The sequence below is a fragment of the Apostichopus japonicus genome, chromosome 3 (assembly GCF_037975245.1).
Source record: "Apostichopus japonicus isolate 1M-3 chromosome 3, ASM3797524v1, whole genome shotgun sequence".
Taxonomy (NCBI): domain Eukaryota; kingdom Metazoa; phylum Echinodermata; class Holothuroidea; order Aspidochirotida; family Stichopodidae; genus Apostichopus; species Apostichopus japonicus.
In genome coordinates this window covers 9393019-9417500 of record NC_092563.1, presented here as the reverse complement: position 1 = coordinate 9417500, position 24482 = coordinate 9393019, and the positions used below count along the sequence as shown (strand labels likewise).

Below are 24482 nucleotides of genomic sequence, written 5' to 3'. Positions count from 1 at the left end.
TGGATGGATGGATGGATGGATGGATGGATGGATGGATGGATGGATGGATGGATGGATGGATGGATGGATGGATGGATGGATGGATGGATGGATGGATATATGTATATATATATATATATATATATACACGAGTGTACAGTGCGCACCAGGTGCTTGTAGAATTTGACAATTAACACACAAATACAGAACGCGTTTACTATGTCCTGATAAGTCCCAAAGAGGACGAAACCGATTGTGACCTGGACTTTTCCAATAAGTTCATATATGTCTCGCATTCCACATGCGACCTATTCATTTCATTAATACGGCTTGACTTGCTTTGAAATGTCTTGAGACTGAAATATCCTTCCCTTTATGAAAGGGAAGAATGTCTCTTATATAAAACACACGACGCCTGTAGCAAAAAAACAAAACAACAATAACATGTAATCAAACAATATTCTCATTTTGTATTGAATATCAACCAATTTCAGTTTTCCCTACAACTCAACGTTTTCTTTCTTGATTATTTGTGCATATCACGCTAAAAACGTTCATTAAATTTAACCGTGCAGTGTAAGCAATATACGCACACAACTCCTCCGAGGTCATTCACACCCAAATATATATCTGTCTTCAGATAATGTAGTAAATGTTGCCTAATGTTGCTACGTAGAATATTATTGCAGGATACCGCCCACTGAACAGACTTTTGCTCTCGGTTATGGTAACGTGATATATCGAGCCTCGTAAATTGAGGCCGTTATAGGAGAAGCATAAAATAGAGGCCATTTTCTACGACCGAATATCGGCAAAATTTTACAAATAAGAAAGCTAGATTAAGAAGGTATATTAGGCGTGATTCCAAATGTTTGAGATGTTCCAATCATCTTCTTCATATACTTCACATAAGATATGTGATCGTGTGTGTTGTTAAAGAAGGTTTATCCGTTAGTGTGCGTCATATATAAATAGCTCAGAGACGTCACAACACCTAAGCCATACCAGTATGCATCCATACGAATACGATAAGTTTCGTCCGTGTTGGATATATTAACTTCCTTATCTTATTCCCTTTCTTTTAAATGTCAATGATTATTTTCGTTTCCCTAAAACGGTGATACATACAGATGAATCATTGAAGTCAAAACACTTACGCATTTTCTTCAAGTATATAGAAACACATTTGTTAGTCTTTGCTGACGGTTATCGAGTGATGTTTCTGTGTATGTGTGTGGTATATAAAATATATCATTGGCAGGCTATAAATTTGATGACATGGAGTTTTTTTTTTTTTGTGTGTGCGAGAAGAATGATAAAAATTATAATCGCAGCAGTTCGACGGTGCAATTAAGGCAACGTAAAAACAATTGACTTCACTCACATCAGCATCATGAGGGAAATAAAAATGGCGTCATCGTAAACTATGTTAAGATAAAAGTGAAGAATAACATTTCTTAATCAGACATGTATTGTTACGTATACAGCTCGTACTCTTTATAGATAATGTGCACACTAGAACTCAAAGTAATGCCAAATGAAGTCACTTTGTTTATATCCCCCCCCCCCACTTCACCACCCCTATTTCTTACCGCATAGTCTAATCTTGGAGAAAAATTACTTACACACAAGGCATGTTCCACTGCAGGGTTTTCGGCGCATTAGGCAAAACATTCACATGGCGCTCTTTCAGCTTACATAAAGTGACAATTTGTCGTCGAACATCTAGTGCTAGTACACCAATACAGTATGTATGTCTGTGACGGGCAGTGGATTTCAATTGTATACTTATGAGGTGAGGGGGCGGGGTGCTAGTGGGGCCAAATTATACATCCCCCGACCGATATAGATAAGTGCATGGACCTATGTATAAGGGCCAGCAGCGGATCAAGGATTTTATTGTGGGAGGGGGGGGGTTCAATTCATTGATTAGACGTCAAATGGTGACGTCTGAGGTATTTTTAGAATTTAAGTTAGGTTTTTAATCAAGCCTATACCTTTTTTCTCGGCTTGATAAAATTCAGGAAATGAATATGGAACATTAACTTCCTACAGAGAGCGTTTAGATCGCCAACTTCGGTCGGTAGCATTTTGCGTGTTTGCCGCCGACCCAGAATTTTGCCGCCTTGTTCGCGAAATAGACACACCGGTAAAGTAAGCATATCACTCCCTTTCGCTGTGTCATCCAGGTAAGTGGCATATGCAGTCAGACCATGTATTTTAACTTACAAAGCCAAACATTAAGATTGATGGTAGCCAAAGGTTCGCATGGAATGGCTATTTGGTGGTGTTAAAGGGATCTAAGGAAAGGCATATATCATATAGCAGCATGTTAATACATTTAATTTCTGGTGATTTTTGTCAGCATGTAATCTCCGTATTATCTACATCATTTAACATGTCAATATTTAACAGTGAATTTGATATTCATTGAGCATTATATGAAACAGTAAATAATTTAACAGTATATCTTTTGACCAATCACATTTAAATTTTTGACGAACAAGAAATTTGGAGGTTGGGCTTACGATTGGATATGAGAGGTAATGGCTTCTTAAAACCATTTTTTCATATTAACATTTTGTCGTGAGTCATGAAAGAGGTCTGAAGGTTGCCTCTGTGTTTATTAAATGTCTATGCATCGTGTGGTCCAAACCCCTGTAGGTGAAAATACAGCTGTTTTTATACAACAACAAATAAAGAAGAGTAATGGCCATGCTGAGAGCAATAAAACTTCGAAGAAGTCATTCTTTTACAAATTGATAATTCAGTGTAGGTCTGTAGGCCTCCAAAGTATACCTCGTTATGGTGCTAAATACGATCTCAAGTTTAATCAATGGTACTAGTTTTGACACAGTCCTGAGCTTGTGAGGTATATGTGTTATTTGAACGTGGCGTTAATACTGTATACCTGTGGTATAACTTTTACTTTGAGATAATAGTATAGGCTAACGTAGTTTGGGTTGGTTTATTATGCTTATATCATTTATTTCAATATAAACAGAGGCTGAATATACCGCAGTGGGACCTAAATCATTAATTATGTCAGTCTGATTATTGTTACTGATGTTTCAATATCGACAGATACACATGTAGAAAGAAACTTGCTTTTACAGCAAAAAAAATTTAAAAATTGACATTTCTATATGAAATCCTATGCCAGTCTTGGAGAGGAGTTTAAATATTGATGGACTCGTCTGAAATTTGTCTCAGGTCCAGGTCCCTGCAGGCACCTCGAATCCGACACAAGTTCGAGGCCAAGTGATCCCGACTCTGAGTTCATATACCCAGTCCGTAGAAAGGTGAACTTGAGCCCTGACTTGATCAAGTCAGCCTCTGTGAGTTTATCTGGTAATCGTTATTCAAGATCGACTTCACATAGCATTACATTGGTTTCATAATATGCTGAGAGCAGGCGCGTAGCCAAGGGGGGGGGCGACGGGCGACTGACCCCACCCCCCCCCTTAAGCATATTGTTTTATTTTTTTATGATATAGTAATTTCAAAATAAAAACTGATTAGATGCAACTTACACGGCCTGGTAAGTGCCATTTCCAGCGATCTGGGAGGCATTTTCGGCCAAAATTTTCTTGTACGCTTCGCGCCAGCTATGGTGGCGCTATGCTTAGATAGTTGGCCAACAAACTTCGCCTCCCACTTGCCAAAGTCCTCGCTACGCCCCTGACTGAGAATCCGCAGAGGCGAAACGAGGATGGGGGTTATATTTGTATGGTGCTGTCATGCTTAGTTTTCTTTTAAAGCTTTCCTTGGTAAAACCATTTTCTTAATGGTATAATGCAGTTTTCTAAAAAGGTCTCTGATAATTATGTCAATGTTTTAATTGCTATTAATACCCGAGCAACGAGGTTTGCAGTCGAAAGAGAACATCGTAGAAACACAGCACCAATTGCTTCTGATTCTAACTTTTTTTCCTGCATTTCAGATATATGTAAGGGGTGTTATGACAATGCAGACTGGGCAGTCGAATCCAGAGTGTGTAACTTATCATGGTATGGAAACTGCTCTGACACAGACGTGACGTCATCACCAACAACGACACCTTGTATCCCAACTATAAGTATGTGTGAAATCATGTATACCTTATTCAAAGTCACAAAATATTATACAGTCTTGAGGGTCTCATTCCCACTTCATTTGCTCATTGCAAAGGACATTTGCTGTACAATTGGCGGAGTAATCCTCATAATTATGGACGATCAGAAGTGCAATTTCCTAAACATCCCTTAAGGGATTATTCTAGTCTTTGTCAAGTACAGTAAAAATTTTAAATAACAGTTTATCATATATCTTGCAATTTAGAAACCTTGCCGTAAAACATTTAGTTCTCAGCATGTTATGAAAGACACGTGTTTCCCTTTAATGTTAAAGTCTTTCAGCCTCTCTTCCATATTCATTGAATTCATGAAGAACAATTGTGAACGGAATACAGGTTCAGGAAAACACTATATAGTGTAAATGTTAGTGAAGGCCGCATGGATTATATTTATTAGTGCTATGTGCATGTATAGTTGCCCTTGATAAAGTGATATGAACATAAATTATATCAACTTGTATTCCGTTCTGACACTCTTTATACCATTTCCAGAGCGCATTACATGCAGATTTGAAATAAGAATGACTGTAATATGATTACTGAAGCTTGGTCATGTATCGTTGGATGACGTAATGGACGTCAGTAGGAATTAAAAACAAATATAAACAAGTTCCGGCTTTATATTACCGGTTAACCGTCCACATAAATTAACCGGTTTACAACAGCAAAACAGGAAGAATTAATCGGTTAACCGGTAAAACCGTCAAATTGAACCGGCTAACGTTATTTTGAACGAGAGCGCCCAACTTTTGGTACCACTTCGATTTACAGGGGCATGCACGTACCCCTCTTCGCCTACGACGCTCATGTTTAATGTGTAGCATACTTGGCGGGGCAAAGGCTGGTGGTGACCTTCACTTATATCCAAACTGGAATTATATATAGTCTCATTTTGTTGGTCGGCAATGCGGTCCACATACTTCGAAAATAACATCTGAGGTGGAAATCATGGTGTGGTATACTTTATTAAGGCCGTTTCAGTTTCATCCCATAGTATGTACCATGCAATGTTACGAAATGAAGTAATGGGAGACAATATCTTATGATTTTATGACACATGTGGAACTATAATAATTCTATATAATAATCCTGGTATTTCTGTTTCCATCGTCGAGGCAAAAGATACAAATGGGTTTTATTTCTTGTCCTCTTACGCTGCACTCCTTAATCATAAACTAACTAATCTCCACAAACAATCAAAATTTAATGAAAAGTAACTTTATCCGTTAACAGCCCATATGCAGCTTTAAACGTCAGGAAAATTCCGTCCTCAACTTTGCATAGCTATAGCATGACACACTTAATACGTCATTGGTCTGTCGGGTATATAGAAATCTCGTACGATCCCAAGAAACACGCAGTAACTTTAAACTTGGCAGTTGCACTCGGTAAACAGAGATCCCACGCTTCATTAGGTTTTGTTGTTATCCTAGATGACGAGCTGATCGGTATCAATAATGAATGTTATTTAATGACCGACGAATTGTGACGTCACTGGTGGACCCAGCGTTCCGGATGGCAGCAAGATAAACACGTTTGGAATGAAAGTAGGTCGCGAGGCCTCCCCACAAAATGTGGATCAAGCGTGACAAGAAAGGGTATAAAGTCATAGATTTCATAATCTGAACAAAGAGACACCCGACAGTAGATCAGTTTTATAGGTCCTTCAAATTTATGGGAGGGCATAAGTAAATAATTATTTGGACTACCATTTTTGTCGGCACAAGTGAGGCCCTGCACTCTACAGATCACTTTAATAAATAATGAAGTTTTAATAATTAGGCTATTCGTTGCCAAGACAGACTTTCTTATTTTGAGCTAAATATTTATCTCTTAGGGAAGGAGCATAGATACAATTACGAAAAGGGCATCAGTTTGATGCTTTGTGAATAACTATTTTGATCTCTCCTGCTTTGAAAGTGTTTTTCTCATGCATTGCATATGCAGTAAAACGGCCAGCGTTAAAGAAAATCGTCATAATGAACCAAATTCTGTAAACGTGCTGTTCAATTTCTTCTTCTTGTTGTGTATACTTAATGCTCCTCACCAGTCCTCCCCATCAGTCCCCCACCAACACCATTATACCCACCCCCTCCCCTTAATAAATCCACTTGCACGTATTCACAGAATATTAATGACCCTGAAAACATGTTACACATGGGCATTGGCGAAAATAAGGCAACGAAAGCAAGACAAACATTTATAAAATATTAATTTATGATTTATGCTCTGTAGTATAGACTCTGATTCATATTCATCTGACAAAAATTGAAACATTGTGCGTAGATGAAATTGTGAATATTGTATAAAGGTATGCAATTTTATCTATCACAATATTGCATTAGTTTTTCTATAAGCATTTCGAATGATATGAAATGTGAATAATTTTGTTTAATATGATTCATATCATAATGGTCGTTTCTTCCAAACGCAAACAATTAATATATAAGTAAGACAGTTTTAAACACGTCATTTGCACTTTAGCAAAAGAAGGTTAATAGGCCCTATGTTCACTTTGATTCCAAAAAATCACTTTTGCCGTATACAAGGTTTTCATTACGGTACCGATTAGAATTGAAGATATATTCTCCCAGCTATCACCTCATGTCCATCTGACTGAGATGTATCTTACTTATTAACTTTTTTCTCGGAGCATTTTCTCTATTGAGGTAAAAAATAGGCGATACATGGGATGTCCAGACTTTGCCTGAATCAATTTTCCTCATGCCTTGGGGCTTTAAACAGAAAGTTCAAAACCAACCGACCAATTTGTTAATAGAAATTTTTGGTTTAACCGATACTTCTTTGACATGATGTTCTTCCTCCCTTCAGGTCAAGGAGGCCTACATATTATGCATCACGTACATATCAAGAATCAGCCGATTCACACAGATATTACAGTAACTACTGTAAATCTAAAGTTTTGTACCACAATAAATACTGGATCGTGCTGACAAATCTGATAAATCGGTAGCATGTGCTATTGAGTTTCCAGTTGTTTGGGATCTGTTGGAATTACAAATATCCTCAGTTCTTACTGTAAGCCTAATAGCACATGCTACCGATTTATAGCACGATCCAGTTTTTACTGTGGTACAAAAATGTAAGATTTACAGTAGTAACTGTGTTCTCTGTGTGTATCGGGTGCAAGAATAGGTCATTTCGGTGTAACTTGCATATACAAATCAAACGTTCTGAAATATGTTTCTTAACTAGTTTTGACGAAGCTTAAATTTTGCCCATAAATTGCAGTCGTTGAAAGCCTAAGGTTGCTGCCAATTACACCAAGAAGAAGCTCGTGACTTGAGATATATTTGCATTCATGCAAACTTGTATCCTCTGTGGATAAATTATTGAAACTTTATTACGGAAAATGAAGACATTTTCAGCTGAATTACCCAGATTCACACAGAGAATACAGTAACTACGCTAAATCTTACAACTTTGTAGAACAGGGGAAAAAAACTGGATTTTGCTGACAAATCTGATAAATCGGTAGCATGTGCTACGAGGATTACAATAAGAACTGAGGATATATGTAATTCCCACAGATCCCAACAACTGGATTTGTTTGAATTACACATATCTTCAGTTCATACTGTAATCCTAATAGCACATGCTACCGATTTATAGCACGATCCAGTTTTTACTTTGGTACAACACTTTAATAGTTACAGTAGTAACTGTGTTCTCTGTGTGTATCGGGTGCCAGATGATATCATTCGTTCTGCTGTTAACTGTTACATTAACACCAACTGTTCCTATAAAACCAGTTAATAAATTCGCGATAGAAGATAGTATGGGGTGTGGTTTTGACGTAAAGTTGTAATTTAGGAATTTCTGCAATTTTATAAGCAATCAATTACAGTTATCGGAATATCCCCTTTGAGTTGATAAGGTAAACATGCTTCAAATACTACGGACACCTAGCCAATTTGCCCCATATTCAATACATTTGTTGTGTGAGATAACTTCATTTTAAATCTGAATTGATAATAACATTACAGCATTTTTTTCATACTTTTTAAACGTTGTACATATACCGTAAATACGTGATCTTCTTACGTTGTCATTAATTGTATCAACGCTTCGTAGTCTATTAAAGTCAGTCAATGATTTTTAATATTATAATTCGGTGGTAAATCATGTACCCACATATCTACCTAAAATGTTACTTGATCAGCTCTGACGTCGGATTTCGTTACTATATTTTCCAACAGTGTTGACGTTGGCGGATGGTTTACGAGTGTACGATTTGTGCATTTGTATGTCCATTAATTGTTCAGATAGTATGTGTTTATAGAGATTTCAATCTGTTGGTAGCGATTGATATCTAAGGTAATGTGTATCCATAAATAACTGAATGACGTAGGACAAACCTTACAGAGATATATAGGAGCAAATGAGATGCAGTAGCGTACGCGATTAATTAATGTTATACGGTAACTGCGAAAAATTAAATATTGTAATGATTATAAGGGCATGATGATGATGAAAATGATGATGATGATGACGATGACGATGACGACGACGATGAAGACGATGACGACGATGACGACGACGATGACGACGACGACGAAGATGACGACGACGATGACGACGACGACGATGACGCGACGATGACGACGACGATGACGCGACGATGACGATGACAACGATGACGATGGCGACGATGACGATGACGACGATGACGGTCATGATGAAAGAGTTGTATGAAACATGTCTTCAATGAGAACTAAAAGGATCTCTAACTCCCATACCAGCAGCGATATGGGTGTAATCATTCATGTCTGCTAAGTTGGATCGAGGGTTCCCCGGATATGTGCGAACGGTACATGATCTGGTCAGAAAATCAACAATTATAACATCGGAAGAGAAGGCAAATCGCAGATGTAAGGATTTTCGATTACCCAAAATATAATGTTCTTAGTTAGTGTCGATCATATCAAGACACTTTGGTTAAGTTATGAATATTTAATGAAAATGGAAGATCATCGCAACCGTTACATCTTTTGTTCTTTCAAAATTGCGCATAAAGTAGAAAAAACAGCCACACACGCCTAGCTCTGCTAATTAGTTCGCGTAGGGTTTATGAGAACTAAATTAAACATTGTATAAACGAAATCAAACACTTTGCAATACTGGTCAAATTGATAATTTGCATAATAAATATTTCGTTTCATAGGTACTAACACGACCAGGAGTGGAGGGGAGTTAAATACGTTAAAGAAAGAAAATATAGGCAAAATGATTCGTGTAGAGTCGATTAAACAGCCGTTTCGTGATTTGAACTGTGTATGCTCTTGTCGTGATTCCGGGTCAGGTCGAGTGGGACAAATACAAACGGTGGTAGTATTTGCACATAGTGAGCCGTGTATCTCGGAAAATAATAAGGGAGGATTTATTCTTAACTTTCTCATTTTGCGTGACGTCATATCTGACTCAATATGGTGAGTCAAATTGTGATTCAAATGAATAATCCCGATGTTATATGAATGAGAATGGAAGCCCCGCATTACATTGAAGCTACATATGTATACACGTAAACTGACATCTTTCACTTCAAGTAATATATATATATATATATATATATATATATATATATATGTGTGTATGTATGCCTAGAATCATGAAGATGTTCTAAATGAGCGAGCTTATTATATGTACCTACAGTGCAGTACCGAAAAAAATTGTGCGTTCCACAATGTAAAGTGTTATTAGTTCATTGGCAAAGCGATGCAGTTATTGTTTAATTTCATCGTTACTGATGCGAGTTTTGGTAGATAAAGTAACTTATCACTTTTATCTGGTGCAACATTTGATGGTAGAGTAAATGGCACAAGGTAAGGTACTATACAGAGTTAACTTAAATGTGGCAACTTTGAAACTGCCGTTAAGTATAGAGATTTAGCCCGCATAATCACAGTCTAGAGACTTAGCCGTGCAGTTAATAATATCTCACAGCAAAGGAGATTTACATAGATTGTAATATAGGAACACAACTACTTTGATGGTATGACTATATCGTGCCATTCATCCATATCATAAATTATATAGTGACTAAGAAAACGGCTGCAATTGCTACACGACTACGATATTTTGTCACAAACGCGAGGTGGAGTTCTAACAATAGTGAAATGTCGCCACCAATACAGCTTACAGGTTTGAAAATGCTGTATAAAATGTATTCGACAGTTTGTAACCTGAACTTTGACCAGGGATACTGTTTAAGAAGGTCCCTTATAAGATAGGGCCTCGGCCCGACAACCAAACTACTTAACCGGTCCACCCTCAACCCCAGTCCCCTTACATTGAGACTGGTACTGAATGATAACCGTCAAATGTTGTATCATGAGTCCCTTAGAAATTGAACAGACACTACACATAATCGTAGCCAAAAGGACTTAACCAAGGACATATAGTAGGTGAGAAGGATATCCATCCAACGAAAGTGATTCTCTATGTCGCGAAATTGTTGTCGCCAAGGACACCATTTTGTTTCCGTGTTTCAACAGTACCGTAAGCAGCTTGCACTTACTACACAATACCCTGCGTCCTCTTCTAACTTTATAGTTGGTTATTATAAGGGCCAAATTGACATGAGAATACTAATACAAGTCATTTATTCTTATGTTGAAATTTACGTGTCGACGGGATAGTGGTTGTTCTATGATGATTTCAAACGACATAGTACGATTGGTCGCTCGTATTATGAATTAGTCTAAATATGAAACAAGCGGAGTTTGTGAAAATTTTATATTGATGTCTGTATAGGCTTGTTGATGGTACTATATGTATTGGTAGAAGTTGGATATAGATAAACTTCAGGGGCGGACGCACGATACTGTCAACACGCCTTCAACCAAGCGGGCAAGATATAGTTGCGAAATACACGTATATACATGTAAAGCTACGGATTAACTCCCGACTATTTCTCCCAGTTGAATTGATATTCGTTAGCATAATCGCTAAGACGCTAAGTATCTACTCTCTTAAATTTATAGACTGAAATTTCAGTCTAATAGACTGAAATTTCAGTCTAAGAGCGGACGAACTGAGGGACCAGTTCCTTCAGACTGAAATTCAGTCTAAGGAAGGACTGAAAATTTTCAGTCTGTAAAACGACTGATTTTTAGTCTAGCTAGACTTAATGATTTCAGTGTAACAGGACTGGAATTTACCCTTTCTTAGACTGAAATTAAGCCAAATTAGATTAGAATCCAGCCTATAAGGTTTAAATTATTTTATTCAATTAGACTTTAAAAAAAAAGTGGCTAGACAGAATATCGTCATTTTATACTTTTAATTCAGGGATTAATAGTCCAATATGCCAGTCAAAAAACTGCCCAAAGGCACTAAACTGGGACGATTACAGTCGCCCTCCAGGCAGGTTAAAGGAAATTTCCCCGTAAAATTGTAAAAATTCCTAAATGGAGTATAATTTTAGAAACAACTGGTTAAAAAAGCAGGTTGATAGTTACATGTTTTTAACTTAGATTTTGCTTTACAATATACAATGAAACAATAATTCATGGGAACATTCCATTAACTATGGAAATAAGAAAACAAAAAACCTGTTAAAAGTTTAAAAACTGTATTAAAACTGTCTTTATTTATTTTCTTGGATACATTAAAGAAATATAAACAAAAAATAGTACAAAAGCTAACTTTGTTTGCTTGGGTTTTATTTATGATATCTTAGGTCTAAATAATGGTTATTTACCTAAACTACAAAAATAAATTAAATGTAAAGTTTTAGTTATGAAATATTCCAAAAATTAAAGTTGCAATTCCGGTGCCGACGATTTGACATGCAAACTCTATAAATGTGGTCAAGTTTACCAGAAATTTCTAATTTGACCATAACTAATTTATTTTGTGTCCTAAAAATTTAAGGATTGAAACATTTATTTTTATAGTTTTATTTAGTTTTAATTTAGTTTTTATTTAGATTCATACCTTTAAGTGGAACCCATGTGCAGCAGTTGCTGCAAATATAATAATAACCAGAACCAATTATGACAGGGCAAGTTCGTTTATCATACAGATATCGATATAAAGAATATTAAAATGTAAAACTAAAATTGTACTTCAAGAAAAAATAATGGCAAAGGCCACTTGGAAAGTGACCAACAATGAACGGATGCTGGCATAGGCCACTTGGAAAGTGACCGACAATGGACGGATACTGGCATAGGCCAATTGGAAAGTGACCGACACTGGACGAATACTGGAAAAGGCCACTTGGAAAGTGACCGACAATGAACGGATTACAATTGACGGATAACAGATTACACTCAACTTATGTACAGAGAAGGCAAGTTCCTAAATAAAAAATAATGTATATTAACAACTGGAATATTTTTATATAGTGTCCTAAAAATGTAAGGCTTGAAACATTAATTGTTATGTTTTAATTTAAATTCATACTTTTAAGTGAAACATATGTGCAGCAGTTGTAGCAAATATAATAATAACCCGAACCAATTATGACAGGGCAAGTTCTTTATTATACAGATATTGGTATAACGAAATTTAAAATATTAAACTAAATTGTACTTCAAGAAAAAATAATGGCAAAGGCCACTTGGAAAGTGACCAACAATGAACGGATGCTGGCATAGGCGACTTGGAAAGTGACCGAAAATGGACGGATACTGGCAAAGGCCACTTGGAAAGTGACCGACAATGGACAAATACTGGAAAAGGCCATTTGGCCAAGCCCTTCTTCCAAGCTCCAGCCTCTTGTCACCCCAACATTTTTTATACTCCCAACCTCTCCACCTACCCTTCAGGGTTTTCATTTCTGCTGCTTATTCCCAACCCCATCTCTTACCAGCCCACACCATTCTGACACTCGTTTCTCATAATTGAACCATTTTTGGAAACTGACTGACCCGACAATGGATGGATTACAATTCAGAATTGTACCAAACTAAGTTATAATACCGATAGTACTGGTGTTTAAATAAACAAAACAATTGTTTACATGACACAACATCAAAATGAAAATACAGCATACAAATAAACACTTGCAACACCACTCTAAAAAGCTACTTAGGAGAAATTAATTTAATGTTAGATGCCAAGCTACGCAATGGTGCCTTTACTGACATAGCAGGAATCACTCCATATAAAAAGGCAGCTAAGAATTCACAGAATTGATGAAGTGCCAAAGCATAATGCACATTAAATGTGTAATGTGCTTTAAATAATCTATCCACTTGTTACTTGTTCCTGCAGGAATTGGAATTCTATCCGCCAAAAATAAAGAACTGTGACGGATTTTGGGCAGGTCCGAGTGAAAGTATGTACAGTTGTACATACTTTCCATCTATTCCGGCAGCGGTAGCATCAATGCTGGTGTCAAGCTAGAAAGAAATGACAAAAAAATATGTATATTTTACTCCATACTATTAAATTAACATCTGAACATTAGGCAAACTGCCAATCTAAATATTCCATGAGACTTCCAGTTTATTCATACGAGAATAAAATTTTACATAAACTAAACTTCTTACATGATCTCCCTAGAATGTCACTAAAAATTCACAAACCTTTGACAGACAACTTTACAAAATTTGGTTATTACAAACCCTGGACAGACTGGCAGAGTGTACCTTCAGTATCAATAATTGTACATCTCAGACACCTGAAGGGTTCATAAGTCAACCGTTTTTCCATCTCTATCTTTGTTATTCCTTACTAAAAATGGCATATATATTGGCTGGCTTTACATTTAAAAATATTATGTCACTTTACTACAATTGTGACCACAATGGGCATTCTCCCCCAAACACCCCTATTAAATTCCCTTTTTGCCGGTTTTCCGCCTTGCTCCACATTCTTGTCAGTATTGCTGCCAATCAGACAGTGCTGAATAAATTATTCCTGCTTTACATTGCCATAATAAGTGTTTTTTCCTACTCTATACAAGTCACTTCCATTGAGCCATGATGATTATAGAGCCAGTGCCTATACCATTCAGTAGCACCAATGGAAAAGAGCCATAAGACCCAGTGGATATGATGCTAACCTTAATATACACCAGACAAACTTTTTTCCACATAACAAGCCAATTTTTGTTTAGCCAAGCAAATTTTGTAAAACCAAAACTTTTCCACTAAACGCAGGGGTGTTTATATAGCATTGAGCAAGGGAATAAACAGTATATTGTCATAAAATACTCACAGGTTTGTTCTGAAGGAAGTACAACAGTGCCCCTGCTCTGCTAGTGGACTGCTGCTTCTGCTTTAACATAGTCACTGACCTGTGCAGTATATATATAAATGTATATAAAGCACACATATCCTCTGAAAAGAAAATTGAGTTTGAAGTTTTAAACATAACCTCCAAGGCATAGTATGTGGCTAATTAAATGCAATAAATCATAGAACAAGTAAATGTGAACAAATGGCACATTCCATAAATAAACTTTTTGAATATAATCCAGATAAGTTATACATCCAAATAAATAATTCTGTATTTTCACAAACTATAAAGTTATTGATATATTGATTTTTTAAAGTTATAGTTCATTGAATTTTGGATGACAATCTGCTCAAATTAAATTGTGTCATATTTCTAATCGTAAACAGGAAAAAATGTTTATAGTACTTTAAGTGCTTGATTTCAAAGAATATTCACAGAAAATTTAACTATGATGTTTATTATTGCCTATATGGTAATAAGAAAAAATAAGAACAATTAAGTTTTCGGTCTTAATTTTAAACCTTTATCTATCAAGCGGCCACAATTTGCCCAAATTGAGAAAAAGAATAAAATTTAGAACTTTCCAGCCTCTTACCAAGGGGTAATGCCCAAAACGTTATTGATTGGTTAGCTAGAAAAAGGCATACAAAGAAAACTTTGAAATATGATAGCTATATACTAATTTAACTTACTACTATCAGTTTCCTCAAAAGCATCAATCATATTTGCGATAGCTGGTGAGGTTTTCTTTCTCACTTCTATGATGCGTTCTCTATATCCATCCCACTTTGTGATGAAGTTATCCCTGGATTCGGCAAACATTAATCGAAACTCCTCATTTATCTGAAAGAAATGTAAACATTTTATTACTGCAAATCAGAATGCTAGGAGATTTTTCTAGTATCACAATTATGAAACTTACTACATCAAATCTGAATTTTGCTTCTTCAGTTATCTTTTGACTGAAAAGAAGGTTATGATTATTAGAAATGCTTGATATAGCGCATTATACGTAAACCGGTCTCAATGCCCTTTACAATGGAAAAATGCGAAGCTAGCCTACAGATAACATACTTAACTGGCTGCAAAGCACATCTACCTGCAATAAAGCTACTGAAAAATCGCTGGCACAGGATTCAAACCTGCGACCTTCAGCATCTCAGTCTGGTGCTCTACCAACTGAGCTAACCCGTAAAAGGGCCAGCGGCCTGTCATGGACGATTTGATTACCCACGCCCCACTGGCTTGAATTAGCCAATAATGTCCAACACTCCTATTTTAGATGGGTATGGAAATGTGTTATTATTTTTGTTTGCTACTAATAGATGTGTTAGGCATTTATCTGAAACATATTCAAAGAAAAAGAAAGCATTTTCAGTACTTTTCTTTTAAATTACAATTAAAGAAGTGAAAAATCTAGTATTTCTCCATTGACTGTAATGATAAGTGACCCCACGAAGTGACCAAGTAGAAACCATACTGAACAGAGCCCTATAGCACCAGTGCCTAACGGCCGGGTAAATAGCCAATGCCTTTTCACTTAGGCTAAGTAAACTTGTATGCGCAGCCTGCAGGGTAGGAATAAATTTTCTTCAAAAAAAAAAAAATCATTTATTAAGGACTAACGTTAGGGGCCTAACGTTAGGCTAAGCCTTTTTTTTTTCGTTTTAACCGGTACCTATTAATTTCAGTTGGCACACTCTGAATAGGCTTGCCTAATTTAGTAATAATTAGTAAAATATCACTAGGCCTAGGCCAACACTAAATTACTCGTAACCAGTGACACAATAGACGTACATGTACGACAGTCTGACAGTACAGTGTATACCGGGCCATAGTATAACTATACTAGGCTATAGCCAACTGTACTACTACTGTACTAGGCATAGCATTGTTCATGTTAACGCTATGACTGCGTATGAGTATGAATCGATTAAAACGGCCTTTTTTAATATTACCTTCGAGCAATGATATTACTTCTTCTGCATATCCTTTACCTGCCAAACACGTTCTCAATGTTTCTGCCATTCTTATACCCTCGTGGAAAGCTTAAAAAGGTTAGTTTTTACGCATAAAACGAAGCGTAAATTCTCTCGGTATTCAAGGTAAGTTCAGCTAAGATGGCGAGTCGATTCAACGTTCGTACGTACCTACGTACGCGGCCGGGCATATGTAGATTAGAATACGTCATTAATTTGGACAGACCGGATTGGTTTAACTGTTCAGTCTTCGCATGGACTGAAATTAAAATGAGCACGTGACAAAATACAATGATTTTATTGGGTATTGCATTCAGTCTATTGTAGGCTGAATTTCGTTCGGAAACAATTCCAGTCTTAGCGTCTGGAAATCGGTCTTATGGACTGAAATATATTTCAGTCGAACCTTAGACTGAATTTTTCATTCTTCAAATTTAAGAGAGTATACGTACATGTTTGGTAATGGCGGATGACTCTTCCATTGCGGAACCAGCAACTATTTGTGAGGCCGGAGTCTAGTTAAGGTATATGTTCAACTCTATGGTTGCTCTATATAGTGAAAACAATTCATATTGCGCTGTTGCGTTTTACTAATAAATATGAACAGCCGTTTCTCACTTTCTTGCGAGATAATCCTGTGACCGTTTGGCGGCAACAACGTATTCTTCAAAGCAGTGTCTGTTGATATCTATTGTTCATATAGTATGTAAAGTAAACCCTCGTGATAAAGAAGAAAAACAACCGACATTAGAAACTAAACTTCAAAAACCTGTCAATCAGAAGTTAAGAATTGCATATGATTATACAATATTTAAATTTGATTGATTACGTAAAATTTCCAAAGTGAACTCGTCGCAAGTTAATACCATCACAGCTCCCTGCATTTACGTGTCTCACATAATCTACTAGTGTTTTTTTTTCCTTCTCAAAACATACCGTTTACCTGATCGATAGTCTAGCATTGTAGCTTTTTCGTCATTATCTGCTTCCTTCTCCCCACCCCTCCCCACCCTCTACACCCTCTAATTTTGCCGCCTAACATCAGCATATACTAATTTGTTCAATCACTCTTAAAGTAACGAGAATGCAATTTGATGATATTATCTAGAAACATGAAGGTTTCTTGCTCTTGAGGGCCTCTTCTATTGACTGCCACATTGCGAACCCTTCACTCAGTTCTCATCAAATTGATCGATTGTATCACTATAATTGAATAATAAAGTAGCCTTCACTTTAACCGTGAAAGCATGATTCTTATATCAAGGTACTAACCTATACGTAGTAAGATATTCTGAGAATACACATCCTCGTGTTAAATGAGTGGATTGAAACTGCGTGTCAATGTCCTCTATACCATATATAATGATGATAACGGAAGTCTATATCTCAGGTTGTATGGGTATCTGTACGTCTTTCCCTATTTCTATTGATAAAAAAGTTAAGAAAATATATTTCTATCAAAACATATTGCATTATTATATGGTACTTATATTTGTCGTAATAACGGCTTTTCTTCTCTGAAAGCAGTGCAATTTTGCGTTAGTTTGCAACTTTCTCCGCTTTCTGACCATGAGACATATAATGTTTACATTGGAAAACCGTCAATCTATAACTAAGGGACCCAATGTGGTTCACAATCTGTTGCTTGTTCCAAATAATTAACTTGATTAAAAGCGTCTACAAATATACAAAATGTTGTGTCCCACAAATATACTCGAGTGTGCTATTTTTTGTTTTAATATGCAACCATTTGAAATCATGCTTACCAACCCCACCCCCCCCCCCTTCCCCATTCGATTTTTCATTCATGGTGTGGTTTCGGTGCACTACGGTAACATATTATGTTATCATGTACCGCATCTTTCCTTAATTTAAGGGGGCATTTGTTACAATCAGATTGCGATAAAAAAAAATCACGCAAAATGTAGCTTCAAGATAACGTCTGGACAAAGCTGCACAAACATTCAAATGTCTCGGACGGCCTCCGATACTGCCAATTTGTTTAAATCCGCAAGAATGATCAGTGTAGCTGTACCTGTGGTAAACTTTGAATATGACCGCTGCACTTTAAGTGCAAATCCTCTATCACATGACTGCATGTTTGTCTACACTATACATATCTCCACTTTCAACGTCTAAAAGAGGAGGTTTGGTAGAGGGGGAGAATGTTGAATTGAGGTGGTGATTTGAAGGCGTGATCGTTGCTTGATAAAGGGATGTTTGGGATAGCGGAGAGGGGGGGGGGGGTGGGGAAGTTGGCTTGGGGTTGTGGTTTTAAGGGTGATCGTTGCTTGATAAAGGGATGTTTGGATAGCGGGGAGGGGGTGGGGAAGTTGGCTTCGGGTTGTGGTTTTAAGGGGGATTGTTGTTTGATAAAGGGATGTTTGGATAGCGGAGAGTGGGGCGAAAGTTAGCTTGGGGTTGTGGTTTTAAGGAGAAATTTGCTTGATAAAGGGATGTTTGGATAGCGGAGAGGGGGCGAAAGTTGGCTTGGGGTTGTGGTTTTAAGGAGAAATTTGCTTGATAAAGGGATGTTTGGATAGCGGAGAGTGGGGCGAAAGTTGGCTTGGGGTTGTGGTTTTAAGGAGGAAATTTGCTTGATAAAGGGATGTTTGGATAGCGGAGAGGGGGCGAAAGTTGGCTTGGGGTTGTGGTTTTAAGGAGGAAATTTGCTTGATAAAGGGATGTTTGGATAGCGGAGAGCGGGCGAAAGTTGGCTTTGGGTGGTGATTTTAAGGGGGATCGTTGGTTGATTATGGGATGTTTGGGAGTAAACAAAGTCAACATGTCATGAGCAGGAAACTTGTAAGAAACACTAAACCTGTCCGGATTTCATTCTACCTCATTTAATTCATCTACCAAAATGAGTATCTGACAAAACATATTTTAGTTCAAAGATATTTATCTTTGACAAAGATAAATAACAGTCAGTTTATGTTTGAATACAGCTTAACTTGAAAACAGACAAGGCAATATGATGGTGCCACTTTCAGTTTGTTTGTTCGTATGTTAAAGTTTCATTGACATAAGTCCGTGTGTTTTTTATATTCTATACCAGTAACATCCTTGCACAGTGTTTTGTACAAAACATTGAATGAAGTCCATCGACTACATATACAATAACTGTCATTAATTCATTCAGAATTAACATAAATACGGTACAGAATAAGTGAAATGTTACATGTTTTTGGTCGTTGTCTGTCGAGTTAGCCTTCATTCTTCTGCATATCTATTACAACCAATCACAGGCAATAACACATATATACTGAGACACAGAGATTATAGCAACCAGGTGAGAAAATTTCAATGTTGCCTATGTATAACCGAGCTATAATGTCTGGAGGCCAAGCATCTACTCGTTACAGTAGGCCTTCAAAACTGCCTTCAGGGTTGTCTGCTCTCACGAAGTTTGTCTTTGTGGCTTTGGTAGAATGCATAAAGTACAGGTATAATAAAAATTAACCTGTACTTTTAGATTAATTGACAAAGTGCTGTGCCATTTGAAGTGAAACCCAACATAATATAGTATTGTCTTCTTCTTGTTTTTGATGAATGTTTGAAAGTGATTAGCTGAACTAGGATCTCCATTTAATAAGATCAGATATCCTCGGCGTTGCTTTTGTGCTTTTGTTATCAACTGCAGAGGACAAAATCATCTGTGATGTATATTTCATGTATGACGTCATGAAGGATTGTCCTCGCCTTATTGGAGATTTATCATCAGACCCGCGTGCGTGCTATTTCATCACTAGAATAACCCCCAACAGTATAGATTGTTGCTATGGCAAACAACATATCCTGATATGGATCTTAAGCTAGATTAACTTACTTACTTACTTGCGGGATTTCGAGAAAATCATCTTTACTATTTCTATCATTTAAGGAAAGCTAAAAATAACGTCGAGCGAGAAGTTATCAAGATTATGTAAGGAGGAACATTTGAATAAATCTCTAATATAATCCTCCAACTTCCATCGAGGACAATATATGTTTAAAGTATAGCAGCCCGACATGTCACCATAGTAACTATAGTCAACCTAATAGCAAGTGCATGCTTGAATCCCTTGGTAGATTCCCCGTTTTTCCTAAAAATAAAGCGAGGCTCCATACACTATAAAACGATGGTCATTATCAATGTATAAAATTGAGATTGTTTTAGACGTTTACAGACTTATTACTTACTGCAATAGTATTATTCTCCTCCAAAGCCCCTCTTCCGTCTTTGCGATATATGTCTTTTTCACGACATTGTGTAGACAGCGAAGTCAATCAAACACTCATGTATATAGTTGCCCTTTCAACAGAAAACGATGTAACCAACCCAGGCAGCAAAACACGGCGGTTGTCAGTAACCAGGCTTATGTAGGCTAGACTAGAACATCATGTATGAAGCTGTTGTTAGTATATTATGTAAAGGTTAATTGGGTTACCGTATGGTAATTCAATACCCCACCCCACCCCCCCCCCCCCCACGCACACACATAACGCCTCCCAACCCTTGTTCATATTCGCATAATATTGACAGTCACTGAAAAGTAACAAAGAAAAGTTAAACATAATGAAATAATTCAGTACAGCGTATAAGCATCAAACATTTTCCTACCTTTTTTTTGTTTAATTATAAATAAATAATAATAATAAATAATCGTATATTTCAATTCTTCAGACTTAAAATTTATCAATCAAATCCTCAACACTAGTTAGACTGATAGATAACATTGTCGTTTTACAATGATAAATATCATTATTAATGTTTATACGATTCCATCTCCATGCTCTGTACTACATAATCTACATGATAAGCTCTGTCGTATATCTCAACCGTTAATATTAACGTCTTTTCTTGTCTTCTCAGCGCCAAACAAGTCAGAATTGACGAGTATTTTCGTCTCTGGCTTTGTTGTCCTCATCTTCGTATTTGTAGCTCTTCACTGTGGCGGTGGCAAGACTCCTCCTAGACCGTCAAACATACTAACAAACGGACATTCCACAATGATACAGCATCCGGCACTCAATATAGGGGACCGTGGAGGTGGTGTTGGTGGTGCAGGAGGACGAGGCTTTCACCCAACCAAAGGAGGTAGCATGAACTTTGTCTAGACGTCAAAAAGGGAAACAACAAAACAAACGGTCGTGGATTTTGTTACGAGTCACATTGAGGTGAACTGTCGATACAGACGGGAAGCAATGGATGCAACGGCTGATGGAAGGCTATATTTCGTGTCGTGACATCAAGTCATCGCGACCTGGCCTATGGGAAGAAGAATTGCGAAAAAGAACCCGATAATGCTGTGGTGTATTAGTCAATGTACGATCAATGTCAGCCCTTGGATATCAAATTGAACCAATATGCTTCATTTCCGTAAATCTATACGCACCCTAGACCACCGTGTATGTACACTATGAAACCTTGTTGTTTTGGGTGTTTGTCGGTGTTTGGTACTGTAAATTTGTTTTGTTGATTTCACAATAACTGCGTCATATCGTGGAAACAACATTTTCTTTGAGGCCAAATATCGTCTGATAACGAAGAAGAAGATATAAACTTCAATTTTGTGTTGTGACGTACAGTAGGCCTATGTTCGCATCATTTTGACCAAGTTACTCAATTCTCAAAATCTCAAATTCTCAAATTCTCAATTCTCAAACTATTCAAATTTACAACGAGTGGGCTATCGCTATCGTCACGCAGCCAATCCACTATATAAAAGCTCCTTGTTTCACAACATTACAATAATTCCAAATGTTTTCTTGCAAAATACTCCGGATTTTGTCATTTTTGGTGCTGCGTTTTGGTGGATTAACCTTAACAAGTATACGTTTTCATGCATCTTACAATATGACCATTAACAGTTGAGTATATATACTGTAGTAGCACTAAATTGTGCCAAATCGTCGACAAAAAAAGCAGCTTGTTTGATCATGACTATCCAGCTCTTCAGTTGGTTAACAACTTTGAAAATGTAACTTGAGACAAAAACAGAATATCGACAACGATTTTCGATGAGTATATCTGTCACTTCAATTTTTTCTTGTCACTATTTCACAAATTGATTTTTAAAGAAAGGCTTCATCTACATGCTCAAGCACAGCTTTAATATTTAGAATCTGAAACTTTTTAGACTTACTTGACCGAGACGAATCATTGCCACAATGTGCTGAATGTAATCTTGAGTACAGCTTTAATTGCATTCAACAATTAATTGCTCATACAACTTGTGCAATAGTTATAATCACGAAAAATAAATTTCAGTGCTATGTGACATTAAATTTCATGTTGGTAAATGTTTTCACTTTGTCACATACAATCATTTAAAAATAATCTAACTGCGTGGGTAAATGTCTCTTACACTTCCTTGCCACAAGTTGTCGTCCTTTACCATGCACGATACAATCACGTCTTCCTGTAATTTATTATTATTTGCGTAAATAATTTTGTGATCAAAGCGAAGAATTGTCATAAGTAACTGTTTGTTTGTGTATCCTCAAGCGAACTGTGGAACGAAGAAATGATATATACATTTCGATCGGTAAGCTATTTCAACGTCCTTGCAAGCTTATATTCTACGTTCCTTTTCTTTGCAAGAACAATCCTGGTTATTTCATGAAGAGATATTATTCGAAAGAATAATTTTCTCGAATATCTCATTTAAGCTAAACCGAAAATATCTCAACACTACACCTTCATGAACTTGTTAAAATTGTGAAGGTTATTTATTCAGTGATAAAGTCTCAAATTATACTTTCCCCACTTGTAGGTTTCCTCCACCCCCCCCCCCCTTTTTTTATCCGATTATTTGCTTAACCTTTCATGTCACTGATCCTTGAGAACGCATCACAATTTATCTTCGTGGCCAAAAGTACTCGAGAAATGTCACAGCCTTGCGATATTATCAACAGTGCACATGACGACAGTTTAGTGACTTCAATGTTGCCAGGTACATTATTAATAATAGAGTTTAAAGTTTGAAATTCCGATGTCGTCTGCATTGCGTAAGCTCGTGGAGAAAGTTTGTCGCATGCGCAAATAAAGATTCTTCCTTCTTTTTTTAATGATAATATTGTATTTCAGATGATATTTATATTAAATTTGGGATATGATTGCACAGGTCACGTATATATTATATTAATACATCCAAAGGGAGGCCGTGAACTGAAGTAACCTGCTTACTAAAGAGGATATGTTTGCCAAGTAATGCAATCAGCAGGTTGGCTTGTATCCACATTGCTGACTGGCAGTCTTAGAAATGTATGTCGACTAACAATTACCGACAGTCTTTACGTGTTTATTGTAATGTAATTGTTATGTTTTTACTGTGTATAAAATATTTTTGAGCCTCAAGTCTAAAGGTTAAAATACTGTGCAACCTTACTTGTGTATCAATTAAGTGTCTTGCAAAATGTTGAATATTGATGCAATTTTAAGAGTTTTCCTTTTCTTTCCTCTTCTTCTCGCTCTGTGTCTCTATCTTCAACTTGTAAATAGTCACCTTGCTAACTATGCACTAAGCTATGTTCTAATGTGTGTGAGAGGAGGGTGTATGTACACATCACAACGTATACGTGTACAAGCCTATTAGCAAGCACATAATTTTTAAGCCATGCGATAATATATGGTTATGATTGCAGTGCAGCTTCAGGTCAGGTGATGTGCTTGCATGTAACTTGAAAGTCAAAATTCTAAGCTACCCTTGATACAAATATAATTGGCTAAATAAGGTTCTATGTACATGCCTCGTTAGCTTATCAGTACCGTCTATATCTCTGTTTGTATATATCTTTCTCTGATATAATATCAATATTTACAGCTGGGTAAATGTTGAACATCTGCCTTACTGAACCCATGAAACCCTATTTAAATGTAGAGTCAACACCCATAAATTATGTACAAAATATATCAGCAAAATAAGTTGATTTTGTTTACGGCTGCGCATGATATCTGTGTCATTGAAGATTTGTATGTCTGTTCCTCTGTCTGTCTGCATTACGCCTCGATAATTTACATATCAGTCTCGTTTGCATGTTGTAATCGGACATGTCTCGCATCTTACAAAAAAAAACTGGCTCGATGTTCTAAGTGTAGCAAAATTTGGCAAATCACCCGAGTCATCCTTCTTCAATTTAATTTAAATATTAGTTACAAAGTCCCCCACACTATGCGGTATCCTTGCTTTAAATATAATGGATTTAGGAGGGCA

General features: G+C 36.7%; 1 protein-coding gene and 1 long non-coding RNA gene across 2 annotated transcripts in view; one reads left to right on the top strand and one right to left on the bottom strand.

Annotated features, from left to right (window-relative positions):
- LOC139962598 (uncharacterized) overlaps positions 1-21408 on the top strand; it is an 83319-nt gene extending 61911 nt beyond the window's left edge. Inside the window, exons 3-4 of the mRNA XM_071962730.1 lie at positions 3923-4057; positions 21140-21408. Of these exons, the coding sequence (XP_071818831.1) occupies positions 3923-4057; positions 21140-21384 (380 nt within the window). The 3' untranslated portion in view covers positions 21385-21408. The remainder of the gene's footprint in view (positions 1-3922; positions 4058-21139) is intronic.
- Positions 11575-16636, bottom strand: LOC139962603 (uncharacterized). Its single transcript, XR_011791278.1, has 4 exons — positions 16264-16636; positions 14998-15148; positions 14285-14406; positions 11575-13464 (listed from the first exon to the last, which is right to left on the bottom strand). It is a non-coding gene; the product is annotated as an uncharacterized lncRNA (long non-coding RNA).
- Positions 21409-24482: the final 3074 nt, after the last annotated feature.